The sequence below is a fragment of the Drosophila mojavensis genome, unplaced genomic scaffold (assembly GCF_018153725.1).
Source record: "Drosophila mojavensis isolate 15081-1352.22 unplaced genomic scaffold, ASM1815372v1 contig_136, whole genome shotgun sequence".
Lineage (NCBI taxonomy): Eukaryota > Metazoa > Arthropoda > Insecta > Diptera > Drosophilidae > Drosophila > Drosophila mojavensis.
Genome location: NW_025318667.1, coordinates 27,113,133 through 27,128,104, shown reverse-complemented (window position 1 = coordinate 27,128,104; position 14,972 = coordinate 27,113,133). Strand labels below are relative to the sequence as shown.

Genomic DNA, 14,972 nt, shown 5'->3' with positions numbered 1-14,972 from the left:
CAAAACAACAACACATGAAATTTTGGTAAATGGAAAAATAAAATAAATATTTTTGAATTAATGGAATCTCAAGTGTGTCCACAAATGGAACACTGACAAGATGAAGCTGTACAAGCAGCAATGGGGTCGCCTGATCGATGGAGGCGATGCGACCAACTCGAGAGGCAAATTTTTGCGGCCCAGCGACAATGTCAAAGTCGCCAGCGGCTGCAGCAGTAGCAGCAGCAGCCATCAGCCCCACGGCCAGCGACTGCGACTGCGACTGCGATTGCGGTGGCGGCGACTGCGGCGACTGCGGCAGTGGCAGAGACTTTACGCGGCGTCTGTGGCAGTGTCAGCCGTCCGTTCCGCTGGCTGGCAACGGCTCATGGACAAACATGTGGCAGACACATGTGTGTGCCCGCCCAGCTCTGCGGCGGGCAACGCAGTCCGGTTGTTATTTTTAAGCATCGATGGGGATGGGAGGGGGCGCTCGTCGGCAGCCCAGATCACAGATCGCCTGACAGTGAGAACGGACGCGGACTCCGAGTGAGTGAGATTCAAAGTCGAATTGGTATTCGTATTCGTGTTGGGATTCAGCTGCAGTTGCTGCAGCAAGCAGCATTTGACCAGGCGGCGACAGTTGCCGAGCCACAGGAAACAGCCCCCAAGTTCAGTGCCAGGCCGGAGCCGAGGAGCCGGGACCCGTAGCGGGGGGTGAACTTGAAAATGTTAAGCATTAAGTGAGAGATATTTATATATTTCCACTAGGTTTTCCTCTTCTGATTTTCTCCTTTTTTATGGCATTCAGCTGAAGTACAGTTGAGAGAGAGTGAGGGGCAGAGAGTGAGAGGCACAGAACAGTTGAAATGGCTAGCATGGGAAGGTCTAACATTGAGTATGGATAAATTTGTCACAGTTTCTATGAGAACTGATGGAAGTAGTCCAAATTCTAGTACTTCAGCCTTACTTTCTTCTGCTCTATATATTTTCATATCTCTATATTTCATATTACTTCTGATTCCATTTGGGATATTTTACTGCCTATTTCTGGCCACTTTGGTATTTGGATACATGGCATTTCCCTGCATGGCAAAGGCGTTGAGCTCTTTAGCTAGAGAGCTGGCAACTGGGAGCGGGATTTGGTTTGGGAATCTGAGATCCAGCTAGCAGAGCACAGTCACGATGGCATTACTAGCAACAACAACAACAACAACAACAACTGGTGACAGTCACAAAGCCAACAACAACAGCAACATAATAATAGAACGCTCAGGGGTTAACATTCGAATGGAGGGCGAGGGGAGCTGAGGAGGGGCGCCCAAAGAGGAGGGAGGGGTGTGTAGGGCAAGAGCCATTGCGCTGGCTAAATACGCTTCGTATATACGGCATTTGTGGGTTTATCTTAATTGCAATATCTCTGGATATCTCTTGATTGCAATCTGAGGTGCATCATAGTGCACAAACTGAACTTATCTGGCCAGGCATGCGATATACGAGTATCTATATATATATATATATATATATGTATAAGTATATAAATATATATATATTCTTATGTGTGTGTGTGTGTGTGTCTCCCAGGCGCATTGCGATCGAAACACAATCGAGGCGGAGCTGCAGTCGTAGACGTTGAGACAATTCGAGCATTGTCATGTGTATGCTCTATAATACGAGAAGGTATTGCTGAGACTGTGATGTGAAATGTAACAGTATATATATATATTCTTAAGATAAAACTCATCTACTAGTCGAGGCTCTATTGATATAACTTTTTTCTGAAGACTCTGAGAAGTCTTTGAAATATTCATAATTGATATTATTAGTGTTATAGTCTCATATATGTATTGGATGCCATACACTTTTTTTCTTTTTTTATATGGGACACTTTATTTTTAATGAAATTTCGGTATACAAAAGTGTTTCGTTTTACATTTTTCATTTAAGACATCAACTTATATATATTGGATATTAATATGTAAGAAGGAAAGGAGGGGGAAAAACTTATATAAAAATCTGATAAGAAATATCTTAAGTTAAAGCTACATTACACTACATATTTACTAACTTTAATTAAATTCATAAATTCTTAAATTTTGTATACAATATATACATACATTTTGAGTAATGAAAAATTTTCAAAACTTAGAGAGGACAACTAAATTCATCATTATATAAATGAAATTGATACCTACTTAAGAGCAATCGACAGTCGACTTAATCCTGAATAAGTTAGTGGAAATTGTTAATATTATATCTTGGGAGTCTCTTTTGTTTTGTTTGCTCTTTAGCTTAAGCGGCGGCAGCCCACGCAGTCTGCCTATGAATCGAATGACTCGCCTGGCTAAGTCTCAGCATAATGAATGAATTGCTGCCTGCTTGACTGACTGACTGACTGAGTGACTGACTGGCTAACTGACTGAATGTTTAGCTGGCTAAATGACAAATGGGACTGGCAAAAATGCTGTTAAGGTGGCGCATGACACTAAAAAACAACTACAATGTGGAAGAGCAACAACAATTACTACTGCAGGCCAGCATTTAGTCAAGCCCAAGCTGCCGTTGGCCAGGCCCACAAGCACAAGCAGGAATAGCTCTGGAAAGAGATCTGCGAACATCGCTAAATGGTACTCAATGTGCTCTATGACTAGCCGTTGTACCAGCCATCTGTCCCCAGTCTCAAGATCTGATAAGCGAAATGGAATGCTTTGATTGAGAGTTGAGTTCGTTTATATATTAATAGAATGTAGTTCGGTCACTCAGCAGTCAGATCTCAGTGAAATCTCTGGCAGACTCCATTTGTTTCCCTAATAGCTGAAATTAAATTCAATATTTGAAAGGTGGGTACGATAGGCCTTGGTCGCCTTTGTCATTTCCTGTGCTTGTGCGTTAGGTGGGCATTTAGTGGGTGAGGTAATTGTAATTGCGGTTGCGAATAAGCCGAGAGTCCTCCATGGCTGGCACTTGCAGACGCACACGCACACGCACACATGGAGCATGGAGCATGGAGTGTGGAGCGTGGCCGTGCCCCTGGCCGGAGCTGGAGCTGGAGCTGGAACTGGTGCTGGAGCTGGTGCTGGTGCTCGTGCTGGGGACAGATCGGACTCGCTGCTCCACATCAATGAATATCAAATGAGCTAAGGCGTACCTGCGATATGTCTTGCTCCCATTCGCAGCGATATCTCTGCATCTGTGGCCCCAACTGTGGCCCGAGCTTTGGCTCACGCACACGCGAGCGGATGAGAAATCAGAAATCAGCGCCCAGAAATCATTTTGGGGCCCCAGCAACAACAACAGCAACAACAACTGAGTGCAGCTGAGCGTAGGCTGGGACAATTTTGTACTTGTAAGTGATCGCACTTGGAGCCGAGGCAGAGGTGGGCGGCCAGCGGGTGCAGCCGCGCAGCGGCACAGAGGGACTCCGGGGTATTTCAGCTTGGTTTTGATTTAGCTTTTGCTTTTTTTTACTTTTCTCCTCGTTTTTTTCAGCTTTTTTTGGGTGTGCGCCCATGCCCAACTTGGGTGTATTGAGGGGCATGCCTGCCAGCCACGCCCAGTTTTTGTGGTCATCAATGGTACCACAAGCAGAGGCAGAAGCAAAGGCAGAGGTAGAGGTAGAGGTAGAGGTAGAGGCAGTGGCAGAGCACCAGGGCACAGATGATGATCATGTTGTTGTTGTTGTTGTTGTTGTTGCCGGCAAGCCCGAGACAAAACGAGACAAGACGACGCGAGACGCGAAACGAGTGAAGAGCGGAGGAGTAGAGGAGTGGAGGAGCGGAGGAGTGGGGAGCCGAAAGCTGAGACATGATTCGGTTGGGAATGGAACTGGCGCTGTACTATTTTCAGTTGGGCTGTCATGCATCGACGACGTCGAACTAATCATATGGCACCAATATGCGTGAGCCGGCATTGGAGTCCATGACTGAAAGCAGCTCGCAGACCGAGCTGAAACTGAACTGAAGATCTGGACTGAAGACGCGCCGACTCATGGGCAGTTCATGTCGATGGCGCTTTTGTGCATGTTGAGCTCATTTCAAGTATACCCTGTAGTCGCTCGACAGACAGCTGGGGTATGCTGAAATAGCATAGACAATATAAGTCACAATTGGGCAGAGCTGTCTATGAATCCAATATTATTTAAGAGAAACCCTTAAGAAGAGGAAACACAAAAATGATGTAGGTCAGGTATGAGCTATATACAAAGTTATACAATGGAAAGGTTGTTAGTACCTGAGTATAACGACTGAAGATGGAAGATCTGAAGAGCTAAAGAGTGACGGTGTCCAGAGTGAAGTCAAGATTTAGAAGGGTTAACCTTTCAGTTCTTATTTGCCGAAGCTTACCCAATCGGAGTCGCTTAACTAAGCAAATTTTAAAATCGAAGATAGCTAGTAAATTGTATTATGGAATACCAAGTGCTACCTCACCCTCTCAACAAACACTACGTGGTAAGTCATAGTCCGTCATTTCAATGTGATGTCATTTTGGTCTGTTAGCGTCACCCGGCGATCATCGTCAGCGGCAAACAATAAATGTCAGACTTGAGTTGGCATTTGACGATCGTCGTCGCAGCTTTTGGCCGGTCAATTTTCAAGTGCATGTGTATGTGTGCGAGTGTGAGTGTGCGACTGTGTGTGTGTGTGTGTTTTAGCAGCTGCCTTTGCAATTTCTCGCTTGAGCAGCGATGACAACGACGTCAACCGATGAGGTCAAAGTGCGCGAAATCGCATATAATTCGGACAGAAATTGAAAGTGAGCCCCGAGAGAGACAGAGAGAGAGAGAGAGAGAGAGAGAGAGAGAGAGAGAGAGAGGAAGCTCTGGACAACGCAGCTACGAGGGACGGTGCTAGGTAGGGACAGGGATCGCCTGGCCAGTGACTCGGCACTTTGCATTGCGGCCACACTGATTTATAATTAGTCATGCCTCAGGCAGTGCCACATCATTAGGTAATGAATGCCCAATGGCCATTGCCCAACTGAGCGAGGCAGCTGCCGAGGCTTAGATCTGGCTGAGCGAGAGGCGAACTCTTCAACTGGGTCGCATCCACATCCAAATCCATATCCATCGATGACTTGCTGTGACAGCGGGCTCAACCACAGATCTGACGCCGACTGCGGAGGTGTGTGTATGTGTGTGTGTGACTGTCTGTCTCCCTGCTTGGGTGTGTGTGTGTGTGTGTGGCTGGCAGAGAGTACGACTTGCGGCCTCGACTCCATGGCTCATTATTTAAACGACGCTGGCTTGCCTGTTAAAAGCCATCAATAAAAGACAACGTATGGGCTAGCCGGCGAGACCCACAGTGATCCGCACAGTGATCCACCGAGATCCACACACAGTGATCCGCTGACCAGCGTGGAGGGCTTGGCAATTGCAACATGCAAATGTGAGTGGGTGGGCAAGCTTTGCAGTTGTCGGACGCTCCCCAAACGGTTTGTCGATTTGTCGGCTCTTGGCAGTCTGGGAGCAGCACTCGGCTACAGATTGACGCTCAGATTTCTGGGTATATGCCGATGTGAATCGCTGACAGAGGCTACCACACTCCACACAGCCGATAGCTGGCGTCAAGGGGCGCTCACACACACACACACACACACACACACACACACACACGCATCACTCAGAAATGCACCTAATTGAGTTCTCTTCGTGCCTCGTGTCAGACCATCCATCTACGTAATTAAATATCTATTTCGAAATTGTATTCACACTGTTGGAGCGATACGAAAAGCAAAGCTTAAATGGAATCAATATATCTTTAAATGTATATCAATGTATATTTGAAACAGCTTGCTTGATCATAGACATTGAAATAAGGATGTCATGAATATAGAGGAGTTATTCACTGATAGAACTTGACCCGGATAGCACTCGATAATAGTTATCCCCAATCAGTAATGCAATTCAAGGCAATTCTTAATCTGCCTCGTATTTATATTGCTCTAGCTCGATGATTCACCAATCTTTTCTCATAAGTACATCCAGATCTTAGTCATTCTCATTCTCTACCTCCCCCCTCTACTCAACAGATTGACAAATCTTAGGGCGCCTTAAATTGACTGAAATTTCCTTTGCTTCTGGAGACATCTCCATTAGAGGTAATGGCCAGCAATTGGGATCAGCTCACGTGCGACTCACAATTAAACTTTGCGGCAATTTTAAAAGTGTTCCTCAAAAGCCAATTTGTGGCTTTCACTTGGCCGGCGAAAAGGAATGAACGGGCCTTTCGCTTGCTTATCCTTTTTCGAATTTCCAGTGCTGTCCTGCCGGCCAGGCGATGCTTATCGGCAACTACATACGTTGGCGATAACTGAAAAAAACAAAAATTGGGAAAAAACAAAACTTTCGCCTCGCATTGCTTCACGTGCTCCGGCAGAGGGTAGCTGGGAGCAGGAGTTGGGGATTCGGATACGGATTTCGTTGGCCATTTGTGCGGGTACGTGTACCTGACGGCGATACGGAGCCCTTGGCCTCGTCTTTGGTAACTTTTTTTTCTGTTTTGTCAAGGCATGCACAGCGTATGCGACAACGGGAAGGTGGTTGCTCTTGTTGTTGTTGCTCTTGTTGTTGTTGCTGTTGTTGTTGTCTCTGAGCTGGGCCAGCTTCACACTCGAGTGCCCACAATTAAAATACAGCATGTCCAACTGATAAGCCTTCATGCATTCTTTTCACTTGTCGGCCACAAGAACCTGAGCGAACCACCCCCACCCCCCCCCCACCGACCGCCTCTGGCCCAACAAAAGCCACTTTGGGTCCCTCTGTTCGGGCTCGACTTTTGTCAAAACAAAAAATTGAAAAGTTTTGCTAAATCGCAAGCAAATTGAAAGGCCGAGGGTGGTGCGGGTGGTTCGTGTGCCAGCAGGCACAACATGAAACGACACACTCACACACACAGACACACACACAGACACACACACATGTACACTGAACAATTGACTTGGCCACGATACACTTTTTTGAATTAGTTAGCCTGCACCGCCCAACCAGCCTTCCCCGCCCACGCACCCACTTAACGACTCATTCAAAGACTCTTCACACACACACACACACATACAAAAAACTTTTAATTTGGCCAGTTTGAAAGGTGAAAAGGACATTTTAGCTGCTCCTGCGATAAGCTGCTTGGCCTCCCAATGAAATATTTATGCCGGACAGCATTAAAGCGCCCTCCGTAGAATATGTGGGCGAGCGCAGGTCCACAGTTGACCGAGAGCTGTGAGTATGATAAGTTTGCCAGGAGTGGAAAGGAAACGGAACACCCAGCAGTGTCCATTAGAACTTGAGATCTTAAATGTAGGATTAGTATTTGGTAGTTTATCATAATAAATCCCTGTTAATTGAATCATTTCTGATTCAAGCTGAATCTACTCATCGCTTGCAGATCATGCTGATGGATGTCAAAAGCTCTTGGATCATCTAAGCTAATGCTCTCGGAACGTTAAACCTTGTTTGGGAATATATAGGAAATCCAATCGTAATCAACCCATCGGAGGTGAGTGTCTGAAACTGGGCTACGATCGTAAGGCGGCTACTGCGATCGACAGACGCTGCCAATCCGATGGATCGATCGAGACTCGTGGCGAGTGGGGCTCGGTTGGTGGCTCATTTGGCGGCAGTTGATGAGTTTCTGTCTGTGTGTGTGTGTGTGTGTGTGTGTGTGTGTGTGGGCGGCAGAACATTGCAGCCGAATGTGAGCCACACATGCCACATAATGGGGCAGCATTGAAGCGTCGTTGCAACTGGATTTGTGCCAAAGTGCCAAGTTGCAGTTGCAGCTCAGTTGCAACAGGGAGAGGAACACAAGACTCGAGACTCAAGACAGAGCGGAAGTCATGACTAGCCAAACACGAAGCGCTGAGATGAGCTGCCGTGTCACAGTGCAGCAATCACAGCAACAACAACATCAACAACAACAGCAACAACAACACCAACAACAGCAGCAGCGGCAAACAACGAAGCGCAAAAAATAAAATGGAAAATTGTTAGACACAAAACTGAAAATAAGAAAGTTCGTAGATTATTTCGGGCAGAAAGACCACAAAATGCGGCATCGTATAATTTGTGCGCGTGAAAGTGAGAAAAGTTCCAATTACTTTGATGGCAGCGCGACGCCTAAGCATTTAGAGGATCTACCCCTCGCCCTCTCCCTATCACTCTCTCTCTCTCTCTCGCTCGCTCTCGCTCTCGCTCTTTGAGTCTGTCTGTCACCCACATTGAGAAGCAGCATCCACCCCCTTAGCGAGACGTGTTGCATCCAAATTTGTCATAACCACGATTACGATTACACCGGGTGATTGTGAATGTGAATGTGAGTGCCCGAATGGCGCGAATGAATGCGAGTGTATTCGAGCGAGTGTGAGCGAGCCGAACACGAGCATCTTGTTCCGCGTCGCGTTATACCGCGTGGCGAACTTCGCGCTTGTGTCCTAATCGTGCCACAGATAGATTCGTGAGTTTAGCATACATATGTCGGATGTAAATCATTTGACAATTTCGCAAAAGCCACGAGGCTCGCTACTGTTCGCTCGAGTGGGTGGATGTGGGTGTTGAAGCAATCAGCACACTGTTTGACAACGGGGCAATCATGAAATTGTGTTATCGATAGCGGACAATCGATAAGCAGCATGTAAGCATTAGACTGTGTGGTTAGGCGAGTGTAACCATTGGAATTTCGAAACTAAATGCAGATGCTTTTAAGAATTTTCAATAAATAAATTGATCGATTAATATTACAAGAACATATCGATAAATGTAATCGGAAACCCCTATGTAATCGATATTGGTACGCCGTGAGCGTATATTTACTCATAAAACATATCGAAAATGTTATCGATGTTATCGATTGTGTATCGATATGTTCATTTATACATACTGCATATCCATATATTTCATGCTTATCGATAAAGTATGAGCTATACCATCTATGCCATTGTCTTATTGAAAATGTTTAGCATATCGATCAAACGATTTCCAACAAGTATCTATATATGTATTTTGATAATCAATATCTCAATGCTCTAGATCTTTTACTTCTCAAAACATGAATTAACCTATAGAAATCGATCATGTTTCCTCTACAATAATACCTAAATTGACTGAATTGACATCGATAAATGCGGCATTCTCTTAAGCACTGCTATCGATAAATCGCTTAATTTCCCCCTCGAATCAATCCACTGTGCGTGCTGCCCTAGCCCACACACTCGTCCCAGAGCCCATCGAGAGCAGCAGAAGGCACCGAAAAGTGCCAATGGGCCGCGATTAGCGATTGGCTTTCATTGATTGGCTGGTTAACCGACGCGCCGACCGCATCGTAGAGCGATGCAGAAGGGGCTACTGCTGCCTGGGACAAATGGAAGCGGGGCTGGAGCCGAGGCTGGGGCTGAGGTTGGAGCGGAAGCTGTAGCTGTAGCTGTAGCTATTGCTATTGCTGGCCCGGACTATTATTAATATTGCTGGGCATTTTATTGTGGCGCGACTTGGTCGTTGGGTGCCTAGCGGTTTTCGTGATTTATTTTTTAAGCAAATTGTCGCCAGCGAAGCCGCAAGCTCCAGCAAAAACTGTCGCCAAATGGCTGCCATGTAACGGGGCCAATGAATAAACGACCGTGGGAGTGGGTAGGTGCCATCTGGCAGGTGGGGTAGTGGAGGGCGAGACATAGGGTATACGGGCTTTAAAGCCAGCCAGCCTGCCTGCTGCCTGCCTGCCTGAATCGTGCATGGCTAAGGCAATGTGCAGCAGTTGCATCTGCTAAAGATTACCACCTCCCTGGACGGTCGACGACTGTTGCTGCTGCTGCTGTTGCTGTTGCTGAGCAAATGTCGCATGTGATTTTCCAAACTGTTTCCACGCTCGCTGCCCACAATACCAACAACAACAAGAGCAACAACAATCGGCGGGACAGCAGCTTCTGCTTCTGCTGCTGCTGCTGCTGATTATCATCAAAAGATCGGAACTTGCGCAGAGACAAACGAAGAAGCTCTCATGTGGCTCCATGGAGCGCTCCAACTTGGCGCTGACTTCTATTTGCTCACTAGCAATTGTTGCTGCTGTTGCCAGTATGCCCTGTAAAATAGACCATGCTTGGAGTGGGCTATGATGGAGCCACTGCCACAGATAACAAGCATCACAAGTTTTTGACTACTTTACTTTTGCTGAGCTATAGTTGTTATTATATTATTATATTAATGAATTATTATTTTAATAATTATTCAGATATATTTTTAATAATTGTTATAAGTGAACTAGTTAATAGTGATTTTAGTCTATTAATTATTATTTTGTTTTATTTAATAAAAAATACTTAAAATTAAATAATAATTATTTATTAATTAATATATATTATTTTTTTTATTTATGTACTTTTTAAATATTTTTATTCAATGCAAACTACCATAAAAAATATTATATTTCATATATATTTTAATAACAATAATACTAAAATTGATTTATCATTTGATTATGATTTATAAGATTAAATAATAAAAAAATTAATAAATTAAAAAAAAAAACATATTTATTAAAAGATATATATAAAATCTTAATTTTTTTATTTTATTTTTATTTATTTTTTAATTTTTGTAATATTATAAATGAATATATGCTATTATTATTTATTAAATTATTTTATTTCATATTTTTATTCTTATCAATCAATCTATTAATATTTTATTTCTTTATGCGTAAACATATCGGTATATTTGTCTATTCTGCAAAGTCACACATTTATGCTACATAAATTTAACATTCTATATTTAAAGGCAAGCATCAGAAACACATTATATTGTATGAGGGCCCATTGCATGTCAGCCTTACATAAACTAATCGATAAAAATAAGTTGTCAAATTCAATTGGTCTCTAAAATGAAGTTTGACTTTCGCAGGGATATTAACAACTATGCAGGGTATTAGCGAGTCGAGCTTGTTCGCTTTCTATGCAGCTAGCTTCTGCTGTTGTCGTAGATGTTGTCGCAGTGAAAAGCGTTATGCCCTATAGCCACAGTTCCATGTGGCACAAACGAGTGCAGCGTGCGGCAAGCGGAGCCAAGGCGGGCGAGCGAGCATTTTCGTGGCAAATTAAAGTCCAAGTGCGAGTGCGAGTGCGAGTGCGAGTCAAATTATTTCTTTACATGTGAGTTACTGTTTTCATTGCGGCTCTTAATGTAACTAACTGTTTAGAAATATTTATTATTATTATTGTAGGTGACGTTGCCCCGCTACTCGCTGCCGCCGTTGCCGTTGCCATTGCCATTGCCGTTGCCGTTGCCATTGCCATTGTTATTATTTAGCGTTGTTGCTGCCTCGTTTAATCGCCTGATGATGATGACAGCGGAGACAACAACAATTATTAAAAAGCACTCGAAATCTTGAAGACGCAGGCAGGCGAACGAAATTAAACGCCGACCAGGCGCATCTAACCGCTACAGACCGCAACCACCGCCCCACCGACACACCACCCCTCCGCCCCACCGTCCCACCATCGATGGCCATGTTCCGATAAGCCCTCAAGGCAAACTGTAGCATCAGGATTACGTGCATTAGTTGAGCGTTAGGCGTTTGCTTCAATTTCAAGAAAACACTTCAAGCATTAGGTACAACTGCTTTATCGTGGAGCAGAAGACACTTCATAGAGCTGCAGCTTAAACATTGAGAACAGCTCTAAAACGGATAATAATCGATTAGAATGGGTTAAAAATAGACGCTAATGGAGGTGGGACTAGGCTAGATTGCCTAATTCTACAATGAATTGCTAAATGCTGCTTGGTCTTGAGACTATTTAGGAAAGATATAAAGTAATTGATTAAAAATAGAAGCAAAAAGTAAAAGAGTTTTGGTCTCATGCTAATTTCTTTCTGGATTTACTCGAAATTTATTTTTAAACAATTTCTATTTATGTGGGACTTCTGAAGTAAACTTGATATAAAATTAAGTGTTTAATATAAATAATAAAATAAAGATATTTATCTATTTGCTTAACTATATACCAAACTCAGAGTCTTATTATAAAAATTATTGAAAATCGATATTTATCGATACTGTATTAAAATAGCTTATCTGCTAGAGTATCAATTACATACAATTGCATACGCATGCATAACATATAGATAAAAGCCTGTTATTAGATTTGAAATAATTTTCCCTAATTAACTTCATCTGATAAGCCCTATTACCTGTTAATTCCCATTTGTAGGCATTTTCAGAAAGTAATCAATCAATGTATTTAAATCAGCAAACATTCTTATCAATTGAGCTGCCAGATTTGTTTATTCCTATCAGAATAATGTGCCTAATTTCCCACTCTATATTAAATCTATCGTGTAGAGTCTAAGAGGTGGTACCTCTAGTGAGTATCTTGTAATGCTGATAGGCCAATATCTAACTAAATATAGAGCTAACATCTGATAATCTGAGCTTTTCAGTTTTGCCGATCATATAAATAATTGTTGGTTATGCGTGAAGTATTTGAGAATTGCCGAGCCAAGTGCAACGACTCTTCAACTTAACCTAAATTAACTTGAATGTCATAAGCTTGGACATTGCCTCTACACACACACACACACACACACATACATGCACACACACTCGCACCTTCATAAGAACAAACACATGTATAGATATGGAGACAAAGATAACAAAGCAGAAGAGGACCGTACTTGACGCTGGCTCTGGCTCCGCTTTAGCTGGGCTCTTCCGCTTGTGTAGGGGTCAGGGTGGTTGCGGGGTGGGGATGTGGAGGAGGGTCTTTGAAGGCGCTGGTCGGCTGCCCTTGTCGCTTTTGCGGCTCAGTTAATGTTAATGTTAATGCGCTCCAAACAAACTATTTGTACGCCTCTACGGCGGCACCCGCCCCCGCCCCCGCCCAGTGTGTGTGCGAGTTGGTGTGTGTGTACGTGTGTGTGTGGTGCTGTTGTGTGCGTGCAATTGTGACCAGTGGGTTAAACCAATTTCACGCCGGTAAAGCGCCAAGAGCGTTGCAACCCCGGGCAAAAGCATTGAGAAGGTTCTCGTGTCATCTACCTTGGTAGTGAGCGGTGCATGGGTGGTGCGTTATGAATGCACTGTGTGGTTACTACTAGAGCTAAATGTGCATGACGTACACTTTTGGACACACACAAACATACACACAAACATACACACACACACAGGCCCATTCAAGTAAGTACGAATGTCGCGTTGTGATCTTTGGGCGTCTGAAACCACTGGAACCACTGTAACAACAACACGTCAACCACTTTCATTCAGTCAGTGGAGCGCGAAACCTAGACAACTGAGGCCCTGGACGAGCAAGTCTTGACTTGGCCACATTATCAAAAGCGTTGACTGGTCGCGGCTATTGTCAATGCTTAAACGACACACACACACGCACACACACACACACACACACACAGAGGGAGAGAGACAGCAACGAGAACTCATATTAGGCCATTAAAAGAGCGATAAGAAAGTTCAGCGGAACTGAAGCGCGCAATTTCAGGCTTAGTTTAGTTTTAGTTGTTAGAGACTGGCTAAGGGGCGGGGCGGCTAAGAGGGCAAGTCAGTGGATAGCTACGACGTCTAGCTGTTGCTGTTGGTGAGCGAGAGACAGAGAGAGCGAGAGCGAGAGAGAGAGAGAAAGCTAACGTGTGTCCACTACAAATATCACGATCTGGCAATACATGCCACAAACACATGTCGATAGATCGCGCGGCGTGCACAGCTTTTAAACATAATTTCTGGCATGCAGCGGCGTTGGATGCGGTGCTGCGCGGCTGAACGGCTGAGCGGCTGGGTGGGGGTGGTGCTGTGAGCTGTGAGCTGTATGCCGTGTGCTGTGTGGTTGTTTGGGCAAAACAATTTTATTGATTAATGAACCATAATTAGAGACATTTACAATGAGCCACAATAATTCTTCATTACCCCCAAAAGCAGAGCGATTCGTTGCCGCAACGAGCTGTGGCACAAGTGGCACCACATGCCGCACCATCACAACACGGCAGCCAACAGGCAGCACCTACAACTAGCTCTCTGGCTAGCCCCGAGGCGACCGCGCTGACCGGGACCCCGTCAGGCCTCTCGCGCCTCCACCTGCTCGGCCCGCTCTGCTTGCTGTACGCAGTCGCTGATCGTGGCTCACGCGCACAACTCATTCAATTTCCATGGCAGACACGATTCGAGGCAAGCCACCAAGCCACCAAGCCACCGAGCGCACCACCAAGACAGCCAGCTAACCAAACCACCAGCCAGTCTGTGCAGTGGGTTCCATTTCGGCTCTTGAATGAATGAATTTCGCGTCTGTGCATTGCCAGCATTCGCAGTCGCTGTCGCAGTCGCTGTCGCAGTCGTCGTCGCTGTCGCTGTCGCAGTCGCAGTCGCAGACGTAGTCCCAATCTGAACTTTTTGTTGGAATCGGCACATGGAACGTGTCAATCGCACACACACACACACACACACTCACACACAGAGAGAGAGAGAGAACAAGTTCTGTTCGCGAAGGTGGACGCACACGGACTCTAATCACTTCCGACTACAAGTTCATAAATCGAACTATTCCATGCCATCTGCAACCCTCCGCCGCTCTCAGCTCTGCTCCCACTTCAGTTTGAAGCGCCAAGCAAATTGTGTTAACGCATTTTCCCAGCGCTTCACGACTGGGAACAAGTGGATGTGGATTTGGACGTGGATGTGGACTTGGATTTGGCTGTGAATGTGCTGTACAAGATATACGGCTAAGCAAGCTGTCAGTCGAGTTGCTTGCGAATGTCCATTTTATAATAAATCGATAACATTAATTGATGATCAAAGGGGCTATTTATCGAGCGCATATTATATTGTCTTAAATCATCTAATTATGTAGCTTTCGATCAATTGAAAACCTTAAGGCAATTAATCATTCAGTGCAAATTTGAGTCTGATTATCGACTGCGGTTGAAGTTATCGATCAATCAAAAGTCAACTAAACATGCAGTTAAAATTGATAGCGGATTATAATGTATGTGTAGCTGCAGACACCTTATA

At 44.6% G+C, this 14,972-nt stretch overlaps 1 protein-coding gene across 1 annotated transcript; it reads left to right on the top strand.

The window, feature by feature from the left end:
* On the top strand, positions 1-1,778 carry LOC116804496. The gene is made up of 2 exons (XM_032732350.2): positions 1-722; positions 791-1,778. Exon 1 carries the CDS (start codon positions 101-103, stop codon positions 530-532), a length of 432 nt encoding a protein of 143 aa, XP_032588241.1. The 5' UTR covers positions 1-100; the 3' UTR covers positions 533-722; positions 791-1,778.
* Positions 1,779-14,972: the final 13,194 nt, after the last annotated feature.

Excerpts from the sequence above, each read along its gene's own strand:
- LOC116804496 (XM_032732350.2), top strand. The coding sequence starts at position 101 with ATGAAGCTGTACAAGCAGCAATGGGGTCGCCTGATCGATGGAGGCGAT.